This window comes from Anolis carolinensis, chromosome 6 (genome assembly GCF_035594765.1).
Source record: "Anolis carolinensis isolate JA03-04 chromosome 6, rAnoCar3.1.pri, whole genome shotgun sequence".
Classification (NCBI taxonomy): domain Eukaryota; kingdom Metazoa; phylum Chordata; class Lepidosauria; order Squamata; family Dactyloidae; genus Anolis; species Anolis carolinensis.
Window position 1 is genome coordinate 14983762 of NC_085846.1, and position 20812 is coordinate 15004573.

Sequence of the window (20812 nt, forward strand, 5' to 3'; positions counted from 1 at the left end):
ACCACCAGTTACTGTATGTATTATAAGGAGTGTACACAGTTCAGACCAGAATTATACAGTTCTCACACAGGTGCCTGTGAATTGGCTAGTGGCAATGACAATGTCAGTGATGAGGTGCCATTATCCTTCTAGTGGTGACCAAAGAGCTCTGAAGAAAATCCATAGGCCCCAAGACACATTTACAAAGCAGCAGTTAAATATTTTTAAAAGGAAATGCTAGAATTATGTAGGTTTCTACAATTCCTTCACTCTCATCAAATAAATGGTTAGCATGCTCCAGTGCTGAAAATCCATATGTAAAGCTCTTTTTAAATACTCTCCTGCATTAGCTATTAACACCAGGCTTATTAACATACCAAATAAATCCTTTGTGCATTGGAAAGTGGGGGGAACAAGCATACAAAAATATGGATGTTGTGCCCTCTAGAGGCTGGATTCCTAAAGGCAACCATTTTCTGCAGCATCACATCCAAGTTTGAATGAATCAGAACAGCCTACCCAGCACATCCCCAAAGTGATCTTGTTTTGGAAGGGCTTGTCTAGACTAAGCCAACTAAGTGCAAAGCCGACTGACCCCTGCAAGGCTGGAACTAACTATTTTCACAACCTTCAGGAACCTTACAATAGTGAAACAAAACCTGGGTTCCTTGAGTGCCTCTGTTCCTTCCTTCCTACGTCTGCCAGAGTCAACAGGAAGTAGCTGTAAAAGAGGAAGGAATATAATAGAGATGTTTAGATCACAAGGTAGGATGCCTAGCTAGATGAGATCATGGATCAATCTCGAGAGGCAAGACAGACAAAATGGGAAAGCCACACTCACCTGGGTCCCACTGCACAAGCCACCGAGAAGTTCCCTTACTCGAGAGCTTAGTCCTGATCCAAGGCATGGCCTGTAAGAACCTGAGGCTGTCTCTGTAGCCATATTCCATGCTGATCTTGCACAGCTTGACCTCATGCTCCTTCCACAGCATCATCTCCAGTTTTTCCAAGCGCAAACCCAAAGGAAACAGAACCAAAATACTTCTTAAGAGAGAAATCACATCCAAATCACCTGGAAAGCAATAAAGGGTGATCAGAAACAAAGAAAAGGTTGATTGGAAATGACCTGGCTAATCCTTATTCTGTGTTCATGCCAAACATCATAGTTAAATTTTCAACTACTCAGTTGCACTTGTTTCCCACCCTTCCTTTACTGAGCTCTAAGTGTCATAAATGGATCTCCTCCTCTTACTTACTTTATTTTCAAAACCTCCCTTTAGGATGTGAGGCTGAAAGAGAGAGAATTGAGGCTGGTCCAAGGTCAACCAGTGAGACTCATGGTTCAGCACAGCCAACAAGCACTGAAGCCCACAGCTTCCTACAATAAAGGTTCCCCACCCATTTTCACATAAACTAGGATCCCCCAGCAAAGAAAAGTACAACATACTGCATCTCAGCCTTTTCATGATCTCAGTAACCAAATCCAAACTATTTCCCAAAAAGTATATAATGAGTACAGCTTAGTGCCTAAGATCCCTTTGGGTCCATATTTAGAGGGAAGTAGGATAAATACAACAGACAGACAGACAGATCCTTCCTACGTTTATCAACTGAAGAAGATTTCTTTGGCCACTCATACAATGGATCCAGCTCATCGGAAGTAAAGTCATCAGGATTATAAGAAGCCTTGCATTGTCTCTGGCCAGCTTTCTTCTTGCACAGGATTGTGGACTGGGACTGGGCTAAAGAATCAACAGCGATGAAAATCAGCAAATGAGACCACATGTTTTATAAAGAAACTCGCCCTGCTGTTGGTTAAAGCAACCCAGAAAAGAATGATCAATTATATCTCTGAAAATGCTCTAAATTATTGTAATATCCTCCACTCCCCAAAACAAGCAGACGGTATTCATTTGTTCTACATTATGCCTTGGAGAGGTACTTTTCAGACTAGAACCCAAAGAATCCCACACCCAGTTTAGCCCATTACTGTGCTAATTGAGAAGTTCTGAGAACAGGTCTAGAACTTATCTTACCCAGTTCTTGTCTAAATTGACCTCACCATGCTGAGTACTTTCAAACAGATAGCTTCTAGTACTACCAGTACTGTGCAGGTATTCAGTACAACAGCTCACTGTTCCCTTTTGCAGATAAAAAAAGTGCCTGGAGGAATCTGGAGAAACTACAACTACAAAAACAGCCATAAGAGGCAAAACAGACACATTTTCCTCATCCTGGCGTTAAATCTGCATGAAAGGATTTTTCCCCTTCTCAGAGCTATGCATAGATGAAACAAAGTGTCTCTCAAAGTCGCCCTTATCTTACCCACAGACTTAAGATCATCAAGAATTTCCACCAGCACCATAAAAGTACCTCAAAGTGACTACCAGAGAGGTTTATTACCTTCAACTGTTCTGAACCCTTGATATCATATTGCCTTCTCTTAGTCCTTCTACACTGAACTAGTTCTGGACAAAAGAGGCAAAGAACACATTATAAAATAATATGTTCTAAACATTAGGAAGATTCAAATAGCAGGAAAAATATTCCAGCTAAACATTAGGAAGAACTTCCTAATGGTAAGAGCTGTCCAGCAATGGAATATATTGTCTCAGAGTGTGGTGAAGTCTCCTTCTCTGGAGCTTTTGAAGCAGAGGCTGGATGGCCATCAGTCAGATGCTCTTATTGTATTTTCCTACATGGCAGGAAGTTGAACTGCATGGCCCTTGATGTATTTTCCAACTCAATGCGATTGCCTCTATAAAATTCATCCCTAGAGAGTTCTACCTTGGAATGCTGCATAGCAATAACACATCACCCCGCTAACAGTGTAAAGTAGGGATGAACAAGGTATGGCCTGCAAGTGGTATACAATCAAGGCCATTCTTGTGACTCCACCCCCAACTCCTTGGTGTTTAAAAAAAATCTCCCTAATGTTCCCAATTGAGCTTTAAGAGAATGAGGGCACTTTTCCACAGTTTTAGCTCCCATTTAGGTTGAGAAAAAGGTATTTTTTATAAACATGGACTCCCACTCACTTTCTTGTCTGATAAAAATGTCCACCCTAGGCTTAATTTTGGTGCAGGGGGAGACTGTAAACATGGCCAAAATAATCCCATGTTCCCTAGAGGGCATTTGGATGATGCAGCCCTCCAGGATCCTCAAGGTGGGGCAATGTAACCATCTAGCCTTCCACCGTTGCCCAGCCTTGTTGTAAAGCCAAACAAATGCACAACGTCCCATTTTACTCCTTTCACCAAATGTATGTACTCTAGCAATATATTGGATAACAAGTTGAACACTAACTGCTTGTGACACCTCAGAATGGTGGAGGTCCATTAAAAGCTTGACAGATCAGTGCCTTGGCCTTTAAGCAATCTAAATAACTATCATCCAAATCAAGCAGCAAAAACTCATACAGGGATAGGCACTAAATGGATTTAGAACAAAAGCCAATGCTGCCATTATGTCCCATGCTTGACCAGGCACTGAAACCCGGCAAATTGATTCAGCTCCCACTGGGTTCTGCAACTTGCTTTTGGTGACCCTGGCTGGCTTAAATCATAAAATTGTGGCCACAGATTAACACTGTCACACTCTCAGACCCCCTCCATTAATCTGCCAACAAAAAGGTTTAACAGTAAGAAAAAATTATGACCCCAGCTGCACTTCTAGACATGTAATGTAATTTCTAAAAACTAGTAATTGAAAGATAGGATAATGATCCACATAAGACTAATGTTTGGTGTGATAAATTTCCCAACTCGAAACTATGGGGTGCTGAAATTAAAAAGACAAAGTTCTCTGTCTCCTGGCAGCTGTGTAAACCACCTAGAAGACAATTTTAAAAACCAAACCAAGCACTGCCCATAACTTGAAAAAAGGACTGAAGAGTGAGTCTCAGGCCACTTCCCTCTGGGAGACAATCAAAAACCCATAAAAGATCCTTTTGGACCCATTTTGGACCACTCAAACATATTGTTAAAGTACTTTCTTTAATTCACAAAATTAAAATAATCAACAGGACAGAATACTTTTAGAAAATGGTAATAATTCTTCTAGAAATATGTCAAAAGACCTTGTTTATTACACGAGGCATGCAATTTGCAATTACAGCATGTCCACAGTGTCTTTGCCTTTGATTTGTGTGACTTTGCTCTCTTCCATTCTTTAACAAACGACAAATAATATGTTAATGACCTCCTTTTGTAAAAGAAATGCTCCCCACCCAGAGAGGAGAAAGGCTACAGTACAGAATAATCTTGTCTCATAATCATATATAATAATCAATAAATACAATTTTATTTATATCCACCCTATCTCCCCGAGGTATTATTCATATATAGGAATATTGTACTGTTGATAAACTCTAGCTTTCTGCAGCAGGAAAAACCAACATAGTAAAAGGTTATGCCCCGAAGTGTACATTGACCCCACCGAAGTGAACCTTAAAATAGATAACGCAGATAAAACTCACTCAAAGATGGAACAAACTGTGGAGATGGATCTTCCTGAGGTCTTAGCTTTAAGGTTTCTGTCTCTGGTTGTATCCGTTCTGTTTCCAGCAAATGATGAGCTGACTCCTCGGCAGAAGTCACCGACACAACCAAACGAGCTGTAAACAATCAAACCATGTTTGAATAACTTAACTCCTTCTTCCTCTGGAGCTCAAGAGTAGCCCAGACACACCAAAATCAAAAATTGTGTACAAATTGTGTGGTTCCGTCCTGCTCAGTTGAAGGTAATACTGAGGAGAAAGGACACACAGCTGAGCACCTTAAAGCTCTCTTTTCCCCATTCTTCCTTCCCAACTCTCTTTTTAGATGACACTGCCAAGAAATGCTCTGCCGGCCTGTTTATGTTGGATAAGTGAGACTCGGCTATATATGTATATATAGGTGTGTGTGTGTGTGCGTATACAGTAGAGTCGCTTATCCAAACTTCACTTATCCAACGTTCTGTATTATCCAACGCAGTTTGCCTTTTAGTAGTCAATGCATTCAATACTTTGCAATGTTTTGGTGCTAAATTCGTAAATACAGTAATTACTACATAATGTTCCAGTGAGGGAGACGTGGGTTTAAAAAAGAATTTTCAAAGATACTTGTAATGACTATAAGTCCCATATGTTTTGATTGACCTAAGTTGCAAAAGGCCTATGTTTGAGGAAGGCCTGCACTTGAGAGAAAATGCTGATGTTTGGGAAAAGAGTTGTCCCAGAGAAAAGAAGTTACTTTCAAATAATAACAATACATCAAGTCAGAACCGGTTCCCATACGATTTTGAGCATATACTTGCAACAAGTCAGGGTCAATAACATGAAAACACCATTGTCTAAAGAATTACATGTTGTTACAGCATAGAAAACCAATGGGATTGCATGATGGTTAAGATGCTTGTGACGTAGACAACATTAGACAAATGGGGTAAATGATCTTTGTAAGCCAATAAGGATATGCTTGCTAATTCCTGTGGAGGTGATAAAACCCTCGCAACCATTTTGGAAATTCGGACAAATCCTTTGATTGCATGTATGCATGTATTTGTCACATTGCTATGGCCACGCAATAAATAGTTCTTTTGCAGTTTGAAGATCCAACTTTTGTGGTGTTTTTCCTCGCCCTCTTCACAGAAAAGGGGCCTCCTGCTTTTGACTTTGGATTAAGAGGAGTATTTTTACATCTTTTACATCCTTGCCCCTTCACCAGCATATTGAACTGCTTTTTCTGTCGATTTGTTGTAAAACTTGATGTTTAGGTGCTTAATTTGTAAAATCATGATGTAATTTGACATTTAATAGGTTTTTCCTTAATTCCTCCTTATTATCCAACATTTTTGCTTATCCAGCCCGTTTATGTTGGATAAGCGAGACTCTACTGTATATGTACATATGTGTGTGTGTATAAATATATATGGTATGTATATGTTATATATGCACACATACACACAAAACCTCAACAGCAACCTGTTTCCCCATGGTTAGAAAAGGAGCACCTACTCCTGTTTGGCGATGGATATTCTTCCCACTCCTTGGAGGAAAATGGTGAATCGCTCCGTAGTCTCTTGTAAAGATGTAGGCCTTCGTCCGAGGATGGTGCTGGGCTTTTCTGAGGAAGCCCTTCTTGACTGGAAACCACAACAACTTCCAGGGGTTGGTTCTGCATGGCGATCTTTAACTTGGGCCTCTAGTCTCCACTATGGAAAACAGAAGTACTTTTAGCAGGCCGGCCTACACAACTGAGGGAAAAAGACCTCCCAGAGTCTCCTCTGACTTATGTGAGGCCTACACTTTGTTCCAAACAAAGACAAGACATTCATTTCAAGCTGGAGGCCTCACCAAAAAAGCTTAAGAAAGCTGTGAAGACTACTTCAATCTCCACCAAAGAAAGGTGAGTAAATAAAATAGGCGGAGCCTGTGAAAAGGGCCTTCTCTTTTGGACTTTCCCCAATGTCAATAATAATAATAATGTACAGTAGAGTCTCACTTATCCAAGCCTCTGGATAATCCAAGCCATTTTTGTCGTCAATGTTTTCAATATATCGTGATATTTTGGTGCTAAATTTGTAAATACAGTAGAGTCTCACTTATCCAACTTAAACGGGCCGGCAGAATGTTGGATAAGCAAGTATGTTGGATATTAAGGAGGGATTAAGGAAAAGCCTATTAAACAAGTTAGATTATGATTTTACAAATTAAGCACCAACACATCATGTTATACAACAAATTTGACAGAAAAAGTAGTTCAATAAGCATTAATGCTATGTAGTAATTACTGTATTTACAAATTTAGCACCAAAATATCACGATGTATTGAAAACATTGACTAGAAAAATGTGTTGGATAATCCAGAATGTTGGATGAGTGAATGTTGGGTAAGTGAGACTCTACTGTACAGTAATTACAACATAACATTACTGCGTATTGAACTACTTTTTCTGTCAAATATGTTGTATAACATGATGTTTTGGTGCTTAATTTGTAAAATCATAACTTAATTTGATGTTTAATAGGCTTTTCCTTAATCCCTCCTTATTATCCAAGACATTCGCTTATCCAAGCTTCTGCCGGCCCATTTAGCTTGGATAAGTGAGACTCTACTGTATTTGTTATGTTGCTCACAGCTCAAGGCAGGGTATGACACAATAAGACCCTAATATAAAGCAGCATAGGTTAATTATTATGGCAGAAAAAAAGACATTTCAGCTGATGGTGCCGTTTATCCCACATCTGAATCTCATTTCCTCATATTATAGCAAGAATTGTAAGGGCGTCACTTAGGAGGCTTACAAAAAAAACACAACAAAAAAACGAAGGGTAGCCATCCATGTTGCACAGAAAGAAAATGCTGATCGTTCATATTTGATTGAATACGTCTCGTATGAAAATTGAAAAAGCACGAAAATGTGGCCAAAGCTTTACAACTTCAATGAGGCTCAGTCTAGCAGACAGTCTGATTTATTTAAATTTTTATTTTTCCGTTTCAGCTGGAACCTCACATCTTCTGACTATATATCCTCCAGCTGTTCCAATTTGGTGGGGGAAATTCCCAATTAATCCTCTGCTGTCCCTCTTTGTCAGCTGCTTTTAAAATGTTCCAGTTTCTCTCTCCTCCCCCTTTGCCTACAACGTACTCCAATTGCTGGAAATAGTTTTCAGAAGGGAGAGGAGAGGGAGCATTTCACATTTGCTAGACTCAGGCAAAAGCAAACTCATGCAACCTTTCTTTGTTTGCGTGGTTTCCCAAACATTTGGGAAGCTGCAATTTGTTCTGTTCAGTCAGGACAGCGGGATTAGAATTTAGACACCAAGGTTGTGGATATGATGCTTGACTTTAAAGCAGGCTTGAGCAAACTTCGGCCCTCCGGGTGTTTTGGACTTCAACTCCCACAATTCCTAACAGCCTGTCGGCTGTTAGGAATTGTGGAAGTTGAAGTCCAAAACATCCGGAGGGCCAAAGTTTGCCCATGCCTGTTTTAAAATGTCCATTAACCTTTCCCCAACTCAGAGCCACAAGCACTGTTGGGTTGCAATTCCCATTATCCCCAGTTCACAGGGCAGAATAATCAAATGTGATGGGAGTTGTTGCTCAATAATATCTGGGAATCAAAATTTGGTAAAACCTAAAGGGCACCGACCACTATATAAAGAAAAAATAGAGTTGGTCCTCTGTATCCACAGATTCTTCATCCATAGATTCAACAGCCCTTTGAAGGCAACTATAAGGCTGATGTGGCCCTCTATGAAAATGAGTTTGGCACCCTGTTTAAGAAGAATGAACTGGCAAAAAACATTTCTGAGTATTCCTTGCCTTAAAAAACTCTGAAATCCATGGGATCAGCATATAATGTGAAGGCAAGGACTCACACAGAAGTCTTCCTATCTTTCAGGGAAGATGTTGACAAGCTGGAATGTGTCCAGAGGAGGGCAACTAAAATGATCAAGGGTCTGGAGAATAAGCCCTATGAGGAGCGGTTTAAAGAGCTGGCCATGTTTAGCCTGCAAAGGAAAAGGCTGAGTGGAGACATGATGAGTGCCATGTATAAAGATGTAAGGGGAAGTCATAGAGAGGAGGGAGCAAGCTTGTTTTTGGCTGCCCTGGAGACTAGGATGCAGAACAATGGCTTCAAACTACAGGAAAGGAGATTCCACTTGAACATTAGGAAGAATTTCCTAACAGTGAGAGCTGTTCAGCAGGGGAACTCTCTGCTCCAGAGTATGGTGGAGGCTCCTTCTTTGGAGGCTTTTAAACAGAGGCTGGATGGCCATCTGTTAGGGCTGCTTTGAATGCGATTTTCCTGCTTCTTGGCAGGTTGGACTGGATGGCCCATGAGGTCTCTTCCAATTCTATGATTCTATTCAATTCAAGACTAAGGTAGAAATGATGATTTTAATCTCACAATTTCCCCTTTCTATCTCATGAATGGGCGATTGGCAATGAATATCAGGTGCTGTAGATTGTATTTCAGAGGCAAAACCACCTCTCGAGTATTCCTTGCCTAAGAAAACCTGTGAAATTCATGAGGCTGCTATAGGTCAGCAGGTGATTTAAGGACACACATATACACCAGTCCTTTTGCATTTCAATTCAAGGCAGAGGCAGAGATACCGTAACTTCAATTTCAACTTTCTCTGCTCTCTATCTTTTACAACCCTTTTAGACAATTATTATCATATTTGTTTATACCCCACTTTTTCTGTCCACAAGGAGACTCAAAGTGGCTAAGGAAATGAATATGGTTATGTAAAAAAAAACCACATTTTGGTAGGTTTAACAAAAGGTATTGCTCTCATACAAATTTTTGAATATTATTTGAAACTGGAGAAACAAGAAACTGCCGAATTTTCTACATTTTAAAAAACATGAGATTGACTATTATATGTCACTTTGTCCTAGACATCGCCTGACAGCTACATACACCAAAACTAGCTTACTCCCACTCTCCATCATAAGACTATAATGGAAGTTGTAATCCTGTTCCCACACCTGGGAGTAAATTTCATTATACTCAGTGTGGTTTAGAAAATGAGGAATCCAGGTGGGGCTGGTTTCACCATTCCCCCATTTTAGGACTTTCTCCTCCATAATTTTTCTATTAATAGACTGGAGATGGAGTGGGGGGGGGGGAATAGAAAATTGTATCAAATGTTTTAATTTTGGAATTGAATGAAATGCTTTAAAATATTCTAGTATGTAAGGTAGTCAGTTAAATGAAGTTTAAAGACGTTGTAAGAATATTATATAAGGCGGGAATAGGAAACCTAAGTGCTTATTAAATTTTTTAGTCTTCAACTAAAGAACACCAACGGCATGCTGGCTAATACTGATAAGAATTGAAACCCTTAGCCATAGGTTCTCCACTTCGTAGAACAGTGCACTCAAAGCAATTATGCTGTATCTTTGTATGCTTTTTTGGCTTTCACAAAACAATGCAAACTACTCGAAAATCTCAATGAAGTCAGTGAGATATTCTGTTAAGTAAAAGGAAGAGGCAAATTTTACCCTTTCAGATTTATGTTGAACTACAACTCTTACTATCTCTGGCTGTATTAGGACTTCCAATACCATTTTGATAGCCAGATCCCCACCCAACAGTATGCTTTCGAGGCCACAATGCTATACATACTTACCAAGGAGTAGCTCACCCTCCAACAATTCCAATGTCCCATTTTCTTACCAGCTTTTTAAATTTGCAATTTTTTCTCTCTTCTTCCTGCATTCCCCTTTTGTCCTTAGACTACTTCATCTGTTACAAAGTTAATTCCAAATGCAGTAGTTTGCATCGAATTAACTCAAAAGGCAGAAGGGAAAGTTATTAGTGTGACAGAACACACAAGCCAGGAGAGGCTACAGCAGTTTGTTTTTGCTTAAATCTACTGAGAAAGTAAGATTCCACCCCTCTTCATCTTCCTGCTAAGCTGAGTGCAAATTACTTTTGCACTTTGAACTCCGTTTTCAGCAATTGAAATAACCTGTGGACAATGTGAGACAACAGGAAGAGAAGGGAGAAACTAGAACATGTTAAAAGCCAGTGAAAAAGTGGGACAACAGAGGATTAATTTGGTCTTTACCAGCCAAACTGGAGCCCCTCCTACACTGCCCTAAATCCCAGGATCTGATCCCAGATTGTCTGCTTTGAACTGGATTATATGAGTCTATACTGTATATAATCCAGGTCATAGATTTTATACGGCAGTGTAGAAGGGGGCTGGGACTATTGAAGAATATGCTTAATAGGAGTTACTATGTAACTATATCTGGGGTACAGTTACTTACCTGTTATATGATTGTGCTTCCATGCTAATAGAGGCTAAAGAAACTAGAATGAGAACAGAGGCCAGAATTATTTTTGCACATCCTTTTTTCATAGAAAGAAGGCGACTGCCTCAGACAAGCAATTTTGGGTACCATGAAAGCATAGGTCATATGTAGTTATTTCCTTTATTATTAGTATTATTGTTGTTTTCATACTCCAAGGGAAATTGGTTATTGGGGATTTCTGCCTCTGGTGTCAAAATAAATCCAGTAGCCTTGGATAGCTATGCATCTGAAAGTGTGATTGCAATAGAGTTCTAGAGCCAGCCCTAACATTGGGCAGAATGAGAAAACCGCCTTATGCAGCAGTTACTGGGAAGGTGGAAAAAAGCAAATAAATTTTGGAAGACAGCTGTGTATGAGCTGAGGAACCTAGCCTGAATCCTTCAAACTGCACATAGAAGTACGATTCTTTTCACATCTAGAACATCTTGTGTTCTTTTGTGCTTCATCTCAGGCAGCAAAATATTTTGGGTCAGCACTGGGTAAGCACTGCTCATAGGTGGCAAAATGTCTTGCACTTAGGAAAAAGTAGCATTTCCTGCTCTGCCTCCAGCAGCCAGAATGTCTTGAACCAACTCCACTGACAAAACAAATCCTCTGTGACAATGGACAGGTACGTTCTGGGGAAAAACGAGAGGCAGAGAAGGGATCCCTGGGGTAAAATTGTTGTGAGCTGAAACTTTGCCGCATGGACGCTTTTTCTCGCCCCCGAGCAGGCTGCTGGCTTTTCTTCTCCTACAACCCCTTTTTCTGTACAGGTGCAGCCAAACACCATTAAGTCATGACTCGCTCCCAGAAAGTCTCGGAGTGCACACCATGGCAACTACGGTTTCTGCAGAGATAAATAGAGTATTGGGATAAAGATTTAAGAACTCAACGGAAGAATAAAAGAAACCATACAGAGGAGCTCAAGAACAGAAAGGCTTATTTTTAGGTAGAGTTGAATTGTATAAAAATATAGATTTTCCATTAGTATCCAAAGACAACTGTGCCATTTCTTTTTAATCTAATTGTTGTGAGTGCATATAGTAAGTTCTAGAGAGGGGTCTAGCTAAACACTTGGTACATTTCAAAGTTGAACAGGAAGCCCTTTTAGAGACTTTAATTTCTTTTTCTGGCAGATTCATTGTTTCCACCAATTTATTTTTTATTTTTTCGTGTCAGGAGCAACCGGAGTTGCTTCTGGAGTGAGAGAATTGGCCATCTGCAAGGACGTTGCCCAGGGGATGCCCGGATGTTTTGATGTTTTACCATCCTTGTGGGAGGCTTCTCTCATGTCCCCACATGGAGCTGGAGCTGATAGAGGGAGCTCATCCACACTCTCCCCAGGTGGGATTCGAACCTGGCAGCTTTCAAGTCAGCAACCCAACCTTCAAGTCACAAGGCTTTTATCCCCTAGGCCATCGGGGGCTCCACCAAATTAGACCATGTCTAAAAGCTTGGAAATCTCACATCCCATTTACAATCCAAAGTGGTTCCGCTAAAACTTTCCTTCTGCACAGGTGCCGCTAAAAATTTCCTTCTGCACAGTTTGACATAGCCTGACTTCTGGAGAACATCTTTCAACCAGAAGGCCAAACTCAATTTCTGAGGCACATCTACACTGTAGAATTAATGCAGTTTGATACTATTTTAGCTATCATGGTTCAGTGCTATAAAACCATGGTAGTTGTTGTTTGGCATAAAAGGCACTTTATGGCATAAAAAGCAAAAATGGAGGAGGAGGAAAAAGTCATCACCATTTAACTCGGTGACTGGGAATATATCCCCTGCTGTGTGTCAGGCATAGTGATAGTTGTGTAAGAAACACAATGAAGTTCAGTGATAAAATGCTTTGACTCACATGCAGGTGGTTACAAGTTTAGTGATCAGACGTCACGCACAATGCACAACCTTGTAATTGCAGGAAAAACAACTAGAGTCTCAAATCATACGTAGATTACCATTTGTATTTATAGCATAATTGCATTTATTATCTGTACACAACATTTTTATTTTGTTCTTCACCCAAAATACTAGCTCACAAATATCAGCAATGAGACAGAAGGTGCCCATAGACGCAATACAAAAAAATGGGACAGTGAGGGAGAAGGAGCAAAGTAATCTGGTTTACTTTATTACAAAGTTTGGAAAGTAGTAAAGTTTAGCAGGGCCTAAACAGTTGGTGATAGTTTCAGAGGCTGATCTACACGGTCCTATATCCCAGGATATGATCCCATATTATCTGCTTTGAACTGAATTATGAGTCTGAACTACCAGATAATCTGGGATCAAATCCTGGGATATAGGGCAGTGTGGAAGGGGCCAGAGTAGTGCCAAATGGTCATTGATCCAGTCACATCCCACAAGCAATAGTGAATGTGTGAGAGCTCCAGGTGCCAATTCAAGTTCAAATCTGAGAAATGCACACACTCCTGTATAGGAATGTATGTTTATAATAAGGGGGGGACACCATCATGGTGGACCCGTGGTCTTCAAATGAGTGGAAATGGAGGGGGGCAAGCAAATGTCCTACCTGAATTAAGAGATGAGTGGGAAACCTGCAAAACAACTTCTCTAGCTTTGAATTTATTGCCACCAGTATATATTGCTAATGGAATAAACATTGCTAATGCACAGAAACTACAATTATAGCATAGAATAATTGATGATTGGAAGAAAAATGCAGAATATTGAAGAACTCATGTCAGGACAATGGATGGAGGAGTGTGCCATGTACCTGAACCAGACATTGCAGTGCAGAGTGACGAATAAGCAGTATACTTTGCTTTCAATCAGTAGCTTAGTACAGTTGCTTCGTACAGTTGAATGGCAGAAGCATTTCAGATAGGCAACTTTCTGAGCCCAACAGAAAGATGTTCAAGAATCTTGAAAGATGTTTAAGATTCAACCTGGCACCTTTAGCAGATAAAGCAAATGCTTTACCACGGCTCTTTTTCAAGACAGATGATCTGATAATCTCAGCCTGTATAAAATAAGGCAATTACACATATGGTGATAATAGAAAGCATGTGTATCTGTGAGTGGCTGTAGGACAATGCTGCTATTTCTGTTTATTTGAGATCACTACTTTGGAGTAAATGGGCCAAATGCTGCAGTCAAGCAACTGACAGAGCTAGCTTCCAATCCACCTGTATGTCTCTTCTCCTCTAAGACAGCTTCCAGAACTGGAAGGCCCATTAGGCCATAGTCTCTGTTGGCTCTGTGGGATCTTGCTCCTCAAGGATCTCCATCCTATGGTTCAGTTCTCCTCTTGCACCTCAGTCCAACATGCATCGACTATGAAGAACAATGCCAATAAAAGGACGCTGACTCCAAGCCCAAGCTGCAGTGAATTAGCTGTGGTGAAATCAGTGCTTTCAGTATGTGAAGCTTTGGAGAAATGAAAACATAAATATCAGCATGAGAAGAATGCTCTTATCAATGGTTCTAAATAGCAAGCAAAATATTTTTAAATGTTTTATTTATCACTAAAGGTGCTTTCAGACACAAAGTTGCTGATACCGTGTTTCCCCTAAAATAAGACAGTGTCTTATATTAATTTTTGCTCCCAAAGATGCTCTAGGTCTTATTTTCAGGGGATGTCTTATTTTTTCATGAAGAATTCGCATTTATTGTTGAACAAAAAAATTGAACATTTATTATATACTGTACAGTAGTTGTCATCACAAACCAGCATAACCAGACAAACTGAATCCTATCAAGAATTTCTTGTTACTACCATTATTTCCATGTACACTACCCTATGGTACGTACATTTACTGATCCTTCATGCTCTGGTGTTCTGTTCAGCAGACATGCTTCCAAACAAAAACTTTGCTAGGTCTTACTTTCGGGGGAGGCCTTATATTTAGCAATTCAGCAAAACCTCTACTAGGTCTTATTTTCTGGGGATGTCTTATTTTAGGGGAAACAGGGTACTACTAGTAATTTGCTTCAAAAGCTTACGGAACAAAATCTATTTTATGCTTTGGAGTTGGCCCAATACAAGTATTGCTATCTGTGTGTTTGTATTTTGTTGTACAACCAACACAGCTACCACTGAATATATTTTGTTTCTCAAATGCAGGTTTTGCCTCTAGCAATGTGTTGGGGAATTTGTTTTACAGGAGAACTATGCCTCCTTGAGGATTCTACAGGCACAATTCTCCCCCTTTGGCCAAAATAAATAGGGATGAAAGGCAGGGGGCTGACAAAAACTTACATATGAGACCCTATGATTCTGACCATTAACCTATTACCCCCAGCTAAATGCACCTTCCGTATTCCATCCTCGTTTTACTCCTACCTGCTTTTCCATGTTTTAAACTTCTTGGGAACACACCCTCCCCTTGCCAGTATTGCACATAGATGGCATGATATAATTTTACTACTTTCATTTTACACTTCTCTCATCCTCTTTGGGCTCACCTTCTGTCCACACTTCAGTATGGTTGAGTGGATATGCTCCATATTGGCACATTAGCTCTCCCTGGGTGGTATTGAGTGCCTCTTCTGTGAGATTGAAGCTTGCCTCTGTCCTATCTTGCCAAACCTTGGTTTCAGCAATGAGCTGTTTGCCCTGGTAAAGATAGAACCAGCCTCCAGGACTGGAGGGCACTGAGCAGTTCACTCGATATCTTCCTGCAGAATCCACCAACACTTCCTGGTAGCTGGGGACTTTGGATGCCTCTGGAAAAGACAAGAGCAGAACTGTTAAGGAACAAAACTAAAATGTCGCAGCTTAGGAGTACTGTAATTTACAAATGTCCATGTTTTCTTTTTTCTTTCCAAAGGAAAGTTTATAGTCCTCATTATCACAAATATGTTAAACAGTATTTGAGCTTTGAGACCTATGTTACACTGGTTTGGGTTTTGCCATGTGCTGAACACTATGCTAATGTGTAGGGTAACCCTGCTGTTGCCTTGCCCCATTTCACAGATTTTCAGGGCTCTCGCCAACACTTTTTGGGTTGTTCACCATTTTATATAAGGCGTGCTGTTTTACTGCACCATTATACAGTATATAACGGAACTTGAGCAAAAAAGGCAACTTTCTTTTTTTTTTAATAGTTTTTATTAAGATTCAACAGTGTAATAAAATCATAGTTACAGGGGAGGGAAAGATTGCAATAGTGGGGAAATGAGAGAAAGGAAGAAAAGAAGAAGAAGAAAAAGGGGGGAAGGAAGGAAGAAAGAAAAAGGAGTGAGGGGAGGGGAAAGGAAAGAGGTAGTGGGGACAGAAGGAGGGATAGTCCAAGATAATAAGGGAAAGGGTTTGTACTACCATTCTTCTTCTTTGCAATCCATCTGGAATATTACAAACATTCCATTCTATTTGTTTGTTATTTGCTATTTCTTTTATTCCGTCCTTCCCATTCGTTCTCCTTTATTCCGGAGCTTTCTTACTTTGTCCTTTTCTTTCTACCTATTTTTGTACTTCTATCAATTCTTTGTCTTTTACTTTCTCATATATTCTATAACCGGTCTCCAGTCTGTATCCTTTAAGGCAACTTTCACAAGTTTCCCAAGACATTCTGCTGCCTGAAGCAAAGAAGCAGATGTCACGTCCTCTCCCATTCTGCATACAGAAACTGACTAGATTCCCCTATGAATAATGGCAATCAATAGCATTCTTAATTTCCCTTGGTGGCAGTAAACGAGTTTATGAGACTAGGAAAAGTAATCTGGTGATCTGTTTTGCAAACAGAAACGACTGGCTGAAAAGACAAAGAAAAATGACAAACATTGCTACCTCTTTACTCCTCACTCCAGCATCTGCCTCTTGAGGTGGTTGCCTCACTCTGCCTAATGATAATGCCAGTTTGGCACCCAAAATTTCTCATGCATGTTCTTACCAATGACTGTCAGCTGTGCTGCATCACTGGCATTTGACCAGATGACCGGCTCCGTCGTGCTGTGGTAATAGCAGGTGTATCGGCCTGCATCAGCCATAGTGACATTATTTAAGAAGAATTCAGCGACGCTGGAGTCTCCCCGGGGAGTGATCTCCATCCGAAACTCCCTGGACTGGTAGAGGACAAAGTTTACCCCTGGAGATGGAGCCCAACAACGGATAATCCAGTCCTGCCCTACAAATAACTCATTTCCAGGACTTACAGCAATAAATGGCTTGGGATAATGATCTGAAAGAAGGGAAGAAAACAAATTCTCTTGAGTTCCACATCTTATTCTCTAGCAGCTTACCTTGGTTATTACTATTGTCCCTACAGTATTAATATACCCCACACACAAAAACAAAACAATTAAATGGTCTTGTAAGTAACTACTATTTGTTTAGCTTATATTCCACCTTTCTCACCTTGTGGAACACGGTGCAGTTTGCAAAATAAGTTAAAACAACCACTCACCCTCTGTAATGTTTGCTGGGCTGCTGAGTGGAGAGTAAATGGCTTTGCCTGCCTCCTGGATCTCATAGCTGCAGCAAAATTGCTCACCTGGAGCAAATGCATGGACTGCAAACATTACTTTGGATTGTGAGGGCAAGGCTTTCTTTTCAGCAATGGGCTCTAGGTCACTTCCTTTGTACAGGTAGAACCAGCTGCCTGCATATTCCTCCTGAGTGACACATAGAAAGTGATGGTGCTTCCCTTCAGCATCCACAGTCTGATGCCAGAAGATGGATGGCTTTGGAAGGACTGGAAAAGAGAGAGACACTGGTATGGGAACTGGAAAACCATATCTCAAAAAAGAGGACAATGTCTGACAAAGTGAAGGACACTAGAGAAAGAGGAAGACCTCATTCTAGATTATTGTCTCAGTCTGGGAAGCAGCAGTCCTAGGTTTGCAAGACCTGAGCAGGGTGGTTGCAGATGGGTGGATATAGAGACCTCTCACTTATAGGATTATTATAGATCAAAGTTGACGTGAAGGTAGATACAATAAAGTTCTAAGTTATTTGGAATAGACCCTTCTCTCTGTCTCACGGTCTCCTGAAGCTTGTTTGGTAGCCTCTGGAAAGACGGTATTCTTGATGGTTGCTCCCAAGGAGGCCAGGATGGATTCCTCTTTGCTTTTCTTCCATTGGCAAGTAAAAACATTCCTATTCTATCAAATTTTAGGACCTGACTGTGATAGGCTTTTAATCCTCTTCTGTTGGTTTTTTTTAATTGGCTATTAATTAATGTACATGGTTAAATTCTGAAATGGTTTTTAAATACATTATTTATATATTTTGCGGATGCTTTTGTAGGCTTTTAAATTTGTACAGGTTTTATTACAGTCCAACCTCTATATCAGTGGTTCTCAGCCTGTGGATCCCCAGGTGTTTTCACCTATAACTCCCAGAAATCCCAGCCAGTTTACCAGCTGTTAGGATTTCTGGGAGTTGAAGGCCAAAACATCTGGGGACCCACAGGTTGAGAACCACTACTCTATATCCTTAGGAGATACGTCCAAATTGTACAATCAGGAAACCATAAATAGCAAAATGAAATCGATGATTTATGACAGTCTCAATTTAGTTATCATCACTTCTAGTGAGAGTTCAGGTTCAGTTTGTTCTAAGACCCATTAATTTGTCATTTTAGCACTTAAGCGGCTGAGGGGGGAAAGGGCCTGAGGCTGTTAGGAATTGTGGGAGTCCAAAACACCTGGAGGGCCAAAGTTTGCCCATGCCTTGGTTAAGCTGTCAAAGCCAGGGTCAGGGTGGATAATGTTTATGTCTTCCCACATTCAGATTTGTAAAATCACAACCCCACTTTTTTATCCAGAGTGTGAAAACTTTCTAAAATACTTTCTGTAGGAGGTAGCTTTCATTTACAGAGCTCAAAAAGATACAGTTAATTAATTACAGTTCCTGTACTTGCAGTTATTTTTAAAGTAGTTTGAGTGTCCGACGACAACTCTGGGGAACTGGGGTTTAGAGCTCTCCAGGGCCATGCAACCAACTAGGTTACCTTGGGCAGGTCACACTCTCTCAGCCTCAGATTAAGGCAATGGCAAATCTCCTCTGAACAGATCTTGCCAAGATCTGTGATAGATTTGCCATGGGATCATCATAAGTTGGAAACTACTTGAAGGAACACAACACAAACAACAGGGAAACTGACATCACTATATTCTAAAAATAACCAAAATAGAGTTATATATATTTCACAAAGATTCATTTTTACCAGGTTAAAATGATAATGCTAATAGGATAATTCTGGATCATAAGGAGCCAATATGGTGTAGTGATTTGAGCACTGGACTATGACTCCAGGAGACAAGGTTTCGAATTCCTGCTCAGCCATAGAAACCTAGGAGGTGACCTTGAGGAAGTCACATCCTCTCAGCCTCAGAAGAAGCAAAGGCAAACCCTTAACAAATCTTTCAGAGAAAACCCTGTGATAGACTCACCATACATTGGAAATGATTTAAAGGACAACAACAATAACACAATGTAACTGTACCTTAGACATTGCAAAAAAGATATCAATTGCAAGTAACATGTCATTTGCTACTAGTTACTTCCAGGTTTGGTGCTCCAACAAGAGCCAAACAGTACTCACTTATAGTAAGAAGTAAGACAGGAAGGGTAACAGGCATCCTTTGAAGATACAGAAATCCAATGGAAGGCAATAACTTTATGCCAAATCTTAAAATAAAAAATTGAGTGTCTGAGACTCTTAAAGATGCATGAATCCCCCAGGAAATGATGAACCATCATCAGTCACCATGGAGAGGGAGGGAGGAAAGACAGCCAGTTCCCCTTCTGACAGAGGCAGGAGGAAATGTATTCCTATTTGAGACATTCAGTCACTCTAAAGATAGTTATGGAAGCTATATCCTCTGCATGGGTGTGAAGATGGAAAATGGATGATCTGCATTGCATTTTAACAGTTCATTCTTAAACTGTAATGTACGTCTTGAGGCTGGAGCAACTTGTTTTTTCCCCCCACCAAGTAAATTGGGCTTTCTTCCTTTTTTCTGAGACATAATAGGAGATCATAAGATGAGATGTTTAAATGTCAGCAATTTCACTATTCAATAAAACAGTATCTGATGGCTCCTCCGTGTTAGGGAGCATCAATTTCTACCAAGAAATAGTCAACTGGGCTGTCAAATATGCTCTGCTGGTATGAACCAAAAACAGAGGACCATTATAAGGGAATACTGTTGAACTACTAAATCAGGAGTGTCAAACTCATTTGCATTGAGGTCCACATCAGCCTTATGGTTGCCTTCAAAGGGCAGTTGAATCCATGGATGATGAATCCGTGAATACAGAGAGCCACTATAATTTTCTTACCTAAGGATCAGTGTTCTTTTGTTTTTACCCAACCCGGGTCCCATATGTTATTAACTGACAACTCTCATCACGTTTGATTATCTGCCATGCAGACTTGGGATAATGGGAATTGCAACTCAACTGCACTTGTGATCTAAGGTTGAGGAAAGGTAAGAAGACATTTTAAAGTCAGGCATCATAGCCACAAGCCTTGTATCTAAATTCAAACCCCATTCTCCTAACAAAGCAAAACAAACTGCAGCCTTCCAGACGTTACCATATCATAATTTCTATCAGCTCTAGTCACAATGTACAATGATTAGGAATACAGGAGTTATAGTTCAGCATCTGAGGGCCACATAAAATGACAGATTTGGCCTACAGGCCTTGAGTTTGACACGTGTATACTGGATGGATCTTGAACTAAATCAGTAGGAAGGGTCAGACTTATCATTAGGCAGCCACCTCAGACAGTAGATATGGAAGTATTAATAAGTAGCAAATTAACTTTTTCATTTTTTATTATTGTATTTTCAGATCTTGGAAAACTGACTTCTTTTGACCAGACGCCCCAGAATTTCATATAACGTTTCTCTCGGTCTCCTGCCAGTAGCAATGCTCAGTAAGAGCATGGGAATTTGTAATTTTAAAAAGTAATTTTTATGATTTAGTATTTTTTCTGATGAGACTGGAAAGAGTTTCTTGTTGGATATCTTTATAAGGATATCCCACTTTATATAACAATATAAAGCAGATGTAGGGGACCGTTCCCCCCCCCCCCCCTATTGTGCCAGGGATTGTGCTC

General features: G+C 40.2%; 3 protein-coding genes across 4 annotated transcripts in view; all 3 read right to left on the minus strand.

Moving 5' to 3' along the window:
- Positions 1-700, minus strand: part of shisa7 (shisa family member 7) — a 100946-nt gene extending 100246 nt beyond the window's left edge. The window contains exon 1 of one of the 2 annotated variants that reach the window (XM_016996072.2): positions 639-700. The gene's annotated coding sequence lies outside the window, so the exon portion shown is untranslated. Of the gene's footprint in view, positions 1-622 lie in introns of both variants that reach the window. The other variant, XM_062984001.1, reaches the window with a different exon arrangement.
- LOC100556011 (uncharacterized) lies at positions 4-6143 on the minus strand. The gene is made up of 5 exons (XM_008117220.3): positions 5978-6143; positions 4457-4594; positions 1581-1721; positions 821-1051; positions 4-700 (listed from the first exon to the last, which is right to left on the minus strand). Exons 1-5 carry the CDS (start codon positions 6141-6143, stop codon positions 687-689), a joined length of 690 nt encoding a protein of 229 aa, XP_008115427.1. The 3' UTR covers positions 4-686.
- A 6586-nt stretch (positions 6144-12729) lies between these two features.
- LOC103279922 (immunoglobulin superfamily member 1) lies at positions 12730-19686 on the minus strand. Its single transcript, XM_062984002.1, has 5 exons — positions 19289-19686; positions 17147-17434; positions 16634-16921; positions 15207-15467; positions 12730-14168 (listed from the first exon to the last, which is right to left on the minus strand). The coding sequence occupies exons 1-5, from the start codon at positions 19323-19325 to the stop codon at positions 14038-14040; spliced, it is 1005 nt and encodes a 334-aa protein (XP_062840072.1). The 5' UTR covers positions 19326-19686; the 3' UTR covers positions 12730-14037.
- Between the last annotated feature and the right edge of the window lie 1126 nt (positions 19687-20812).

Bases quoted from the DNA above. Each gene is read 5' to 3' on its own strand.
- LOC100556011 (XM_008117220.3), bottom strand. From the start codon at position 6,143: ATGCAGAACCAACCCCTGGAAGTTGTTGTGGTTTCCAGTCAAGAAGGG. The intron at 4,595-5,977 runs GTAGGTGCTCCT...GATTGTTTACAG, and splicing joins ATATCCATCGCCAAACAGGA to CTCGTTTGGTTGTGTCGGTG. The intron at 1,052-1,580 runs GTAGGAAGGATC...ATTGCTTTCCAG, and splicing joins ATCTTCTTCAGTTGATAAAC to GTGATTTGGATGTGATTTCT.
- LOC103279922 (XM_062984002.1), bottom strand. From the start codon at position 19,325: ATGCCTGTTACCCTTCCTGTCTTACTTCTTACTATAA. The intron at 16,922-17,146 runs GTGAGTGGTTGT...CCCTTCTTTCAG, and splicing joins CCCAGCAAACATTACAGAGG to ATCATTATCCCAAGCCATTT. The intron at 14,169-15,206 runs GTGAGCCCAAAG...ATTTCTCCAAAG, and splicing joins TACTGAAGTGTGGACAGAAG to CTTCACATACTGAAAGCACT.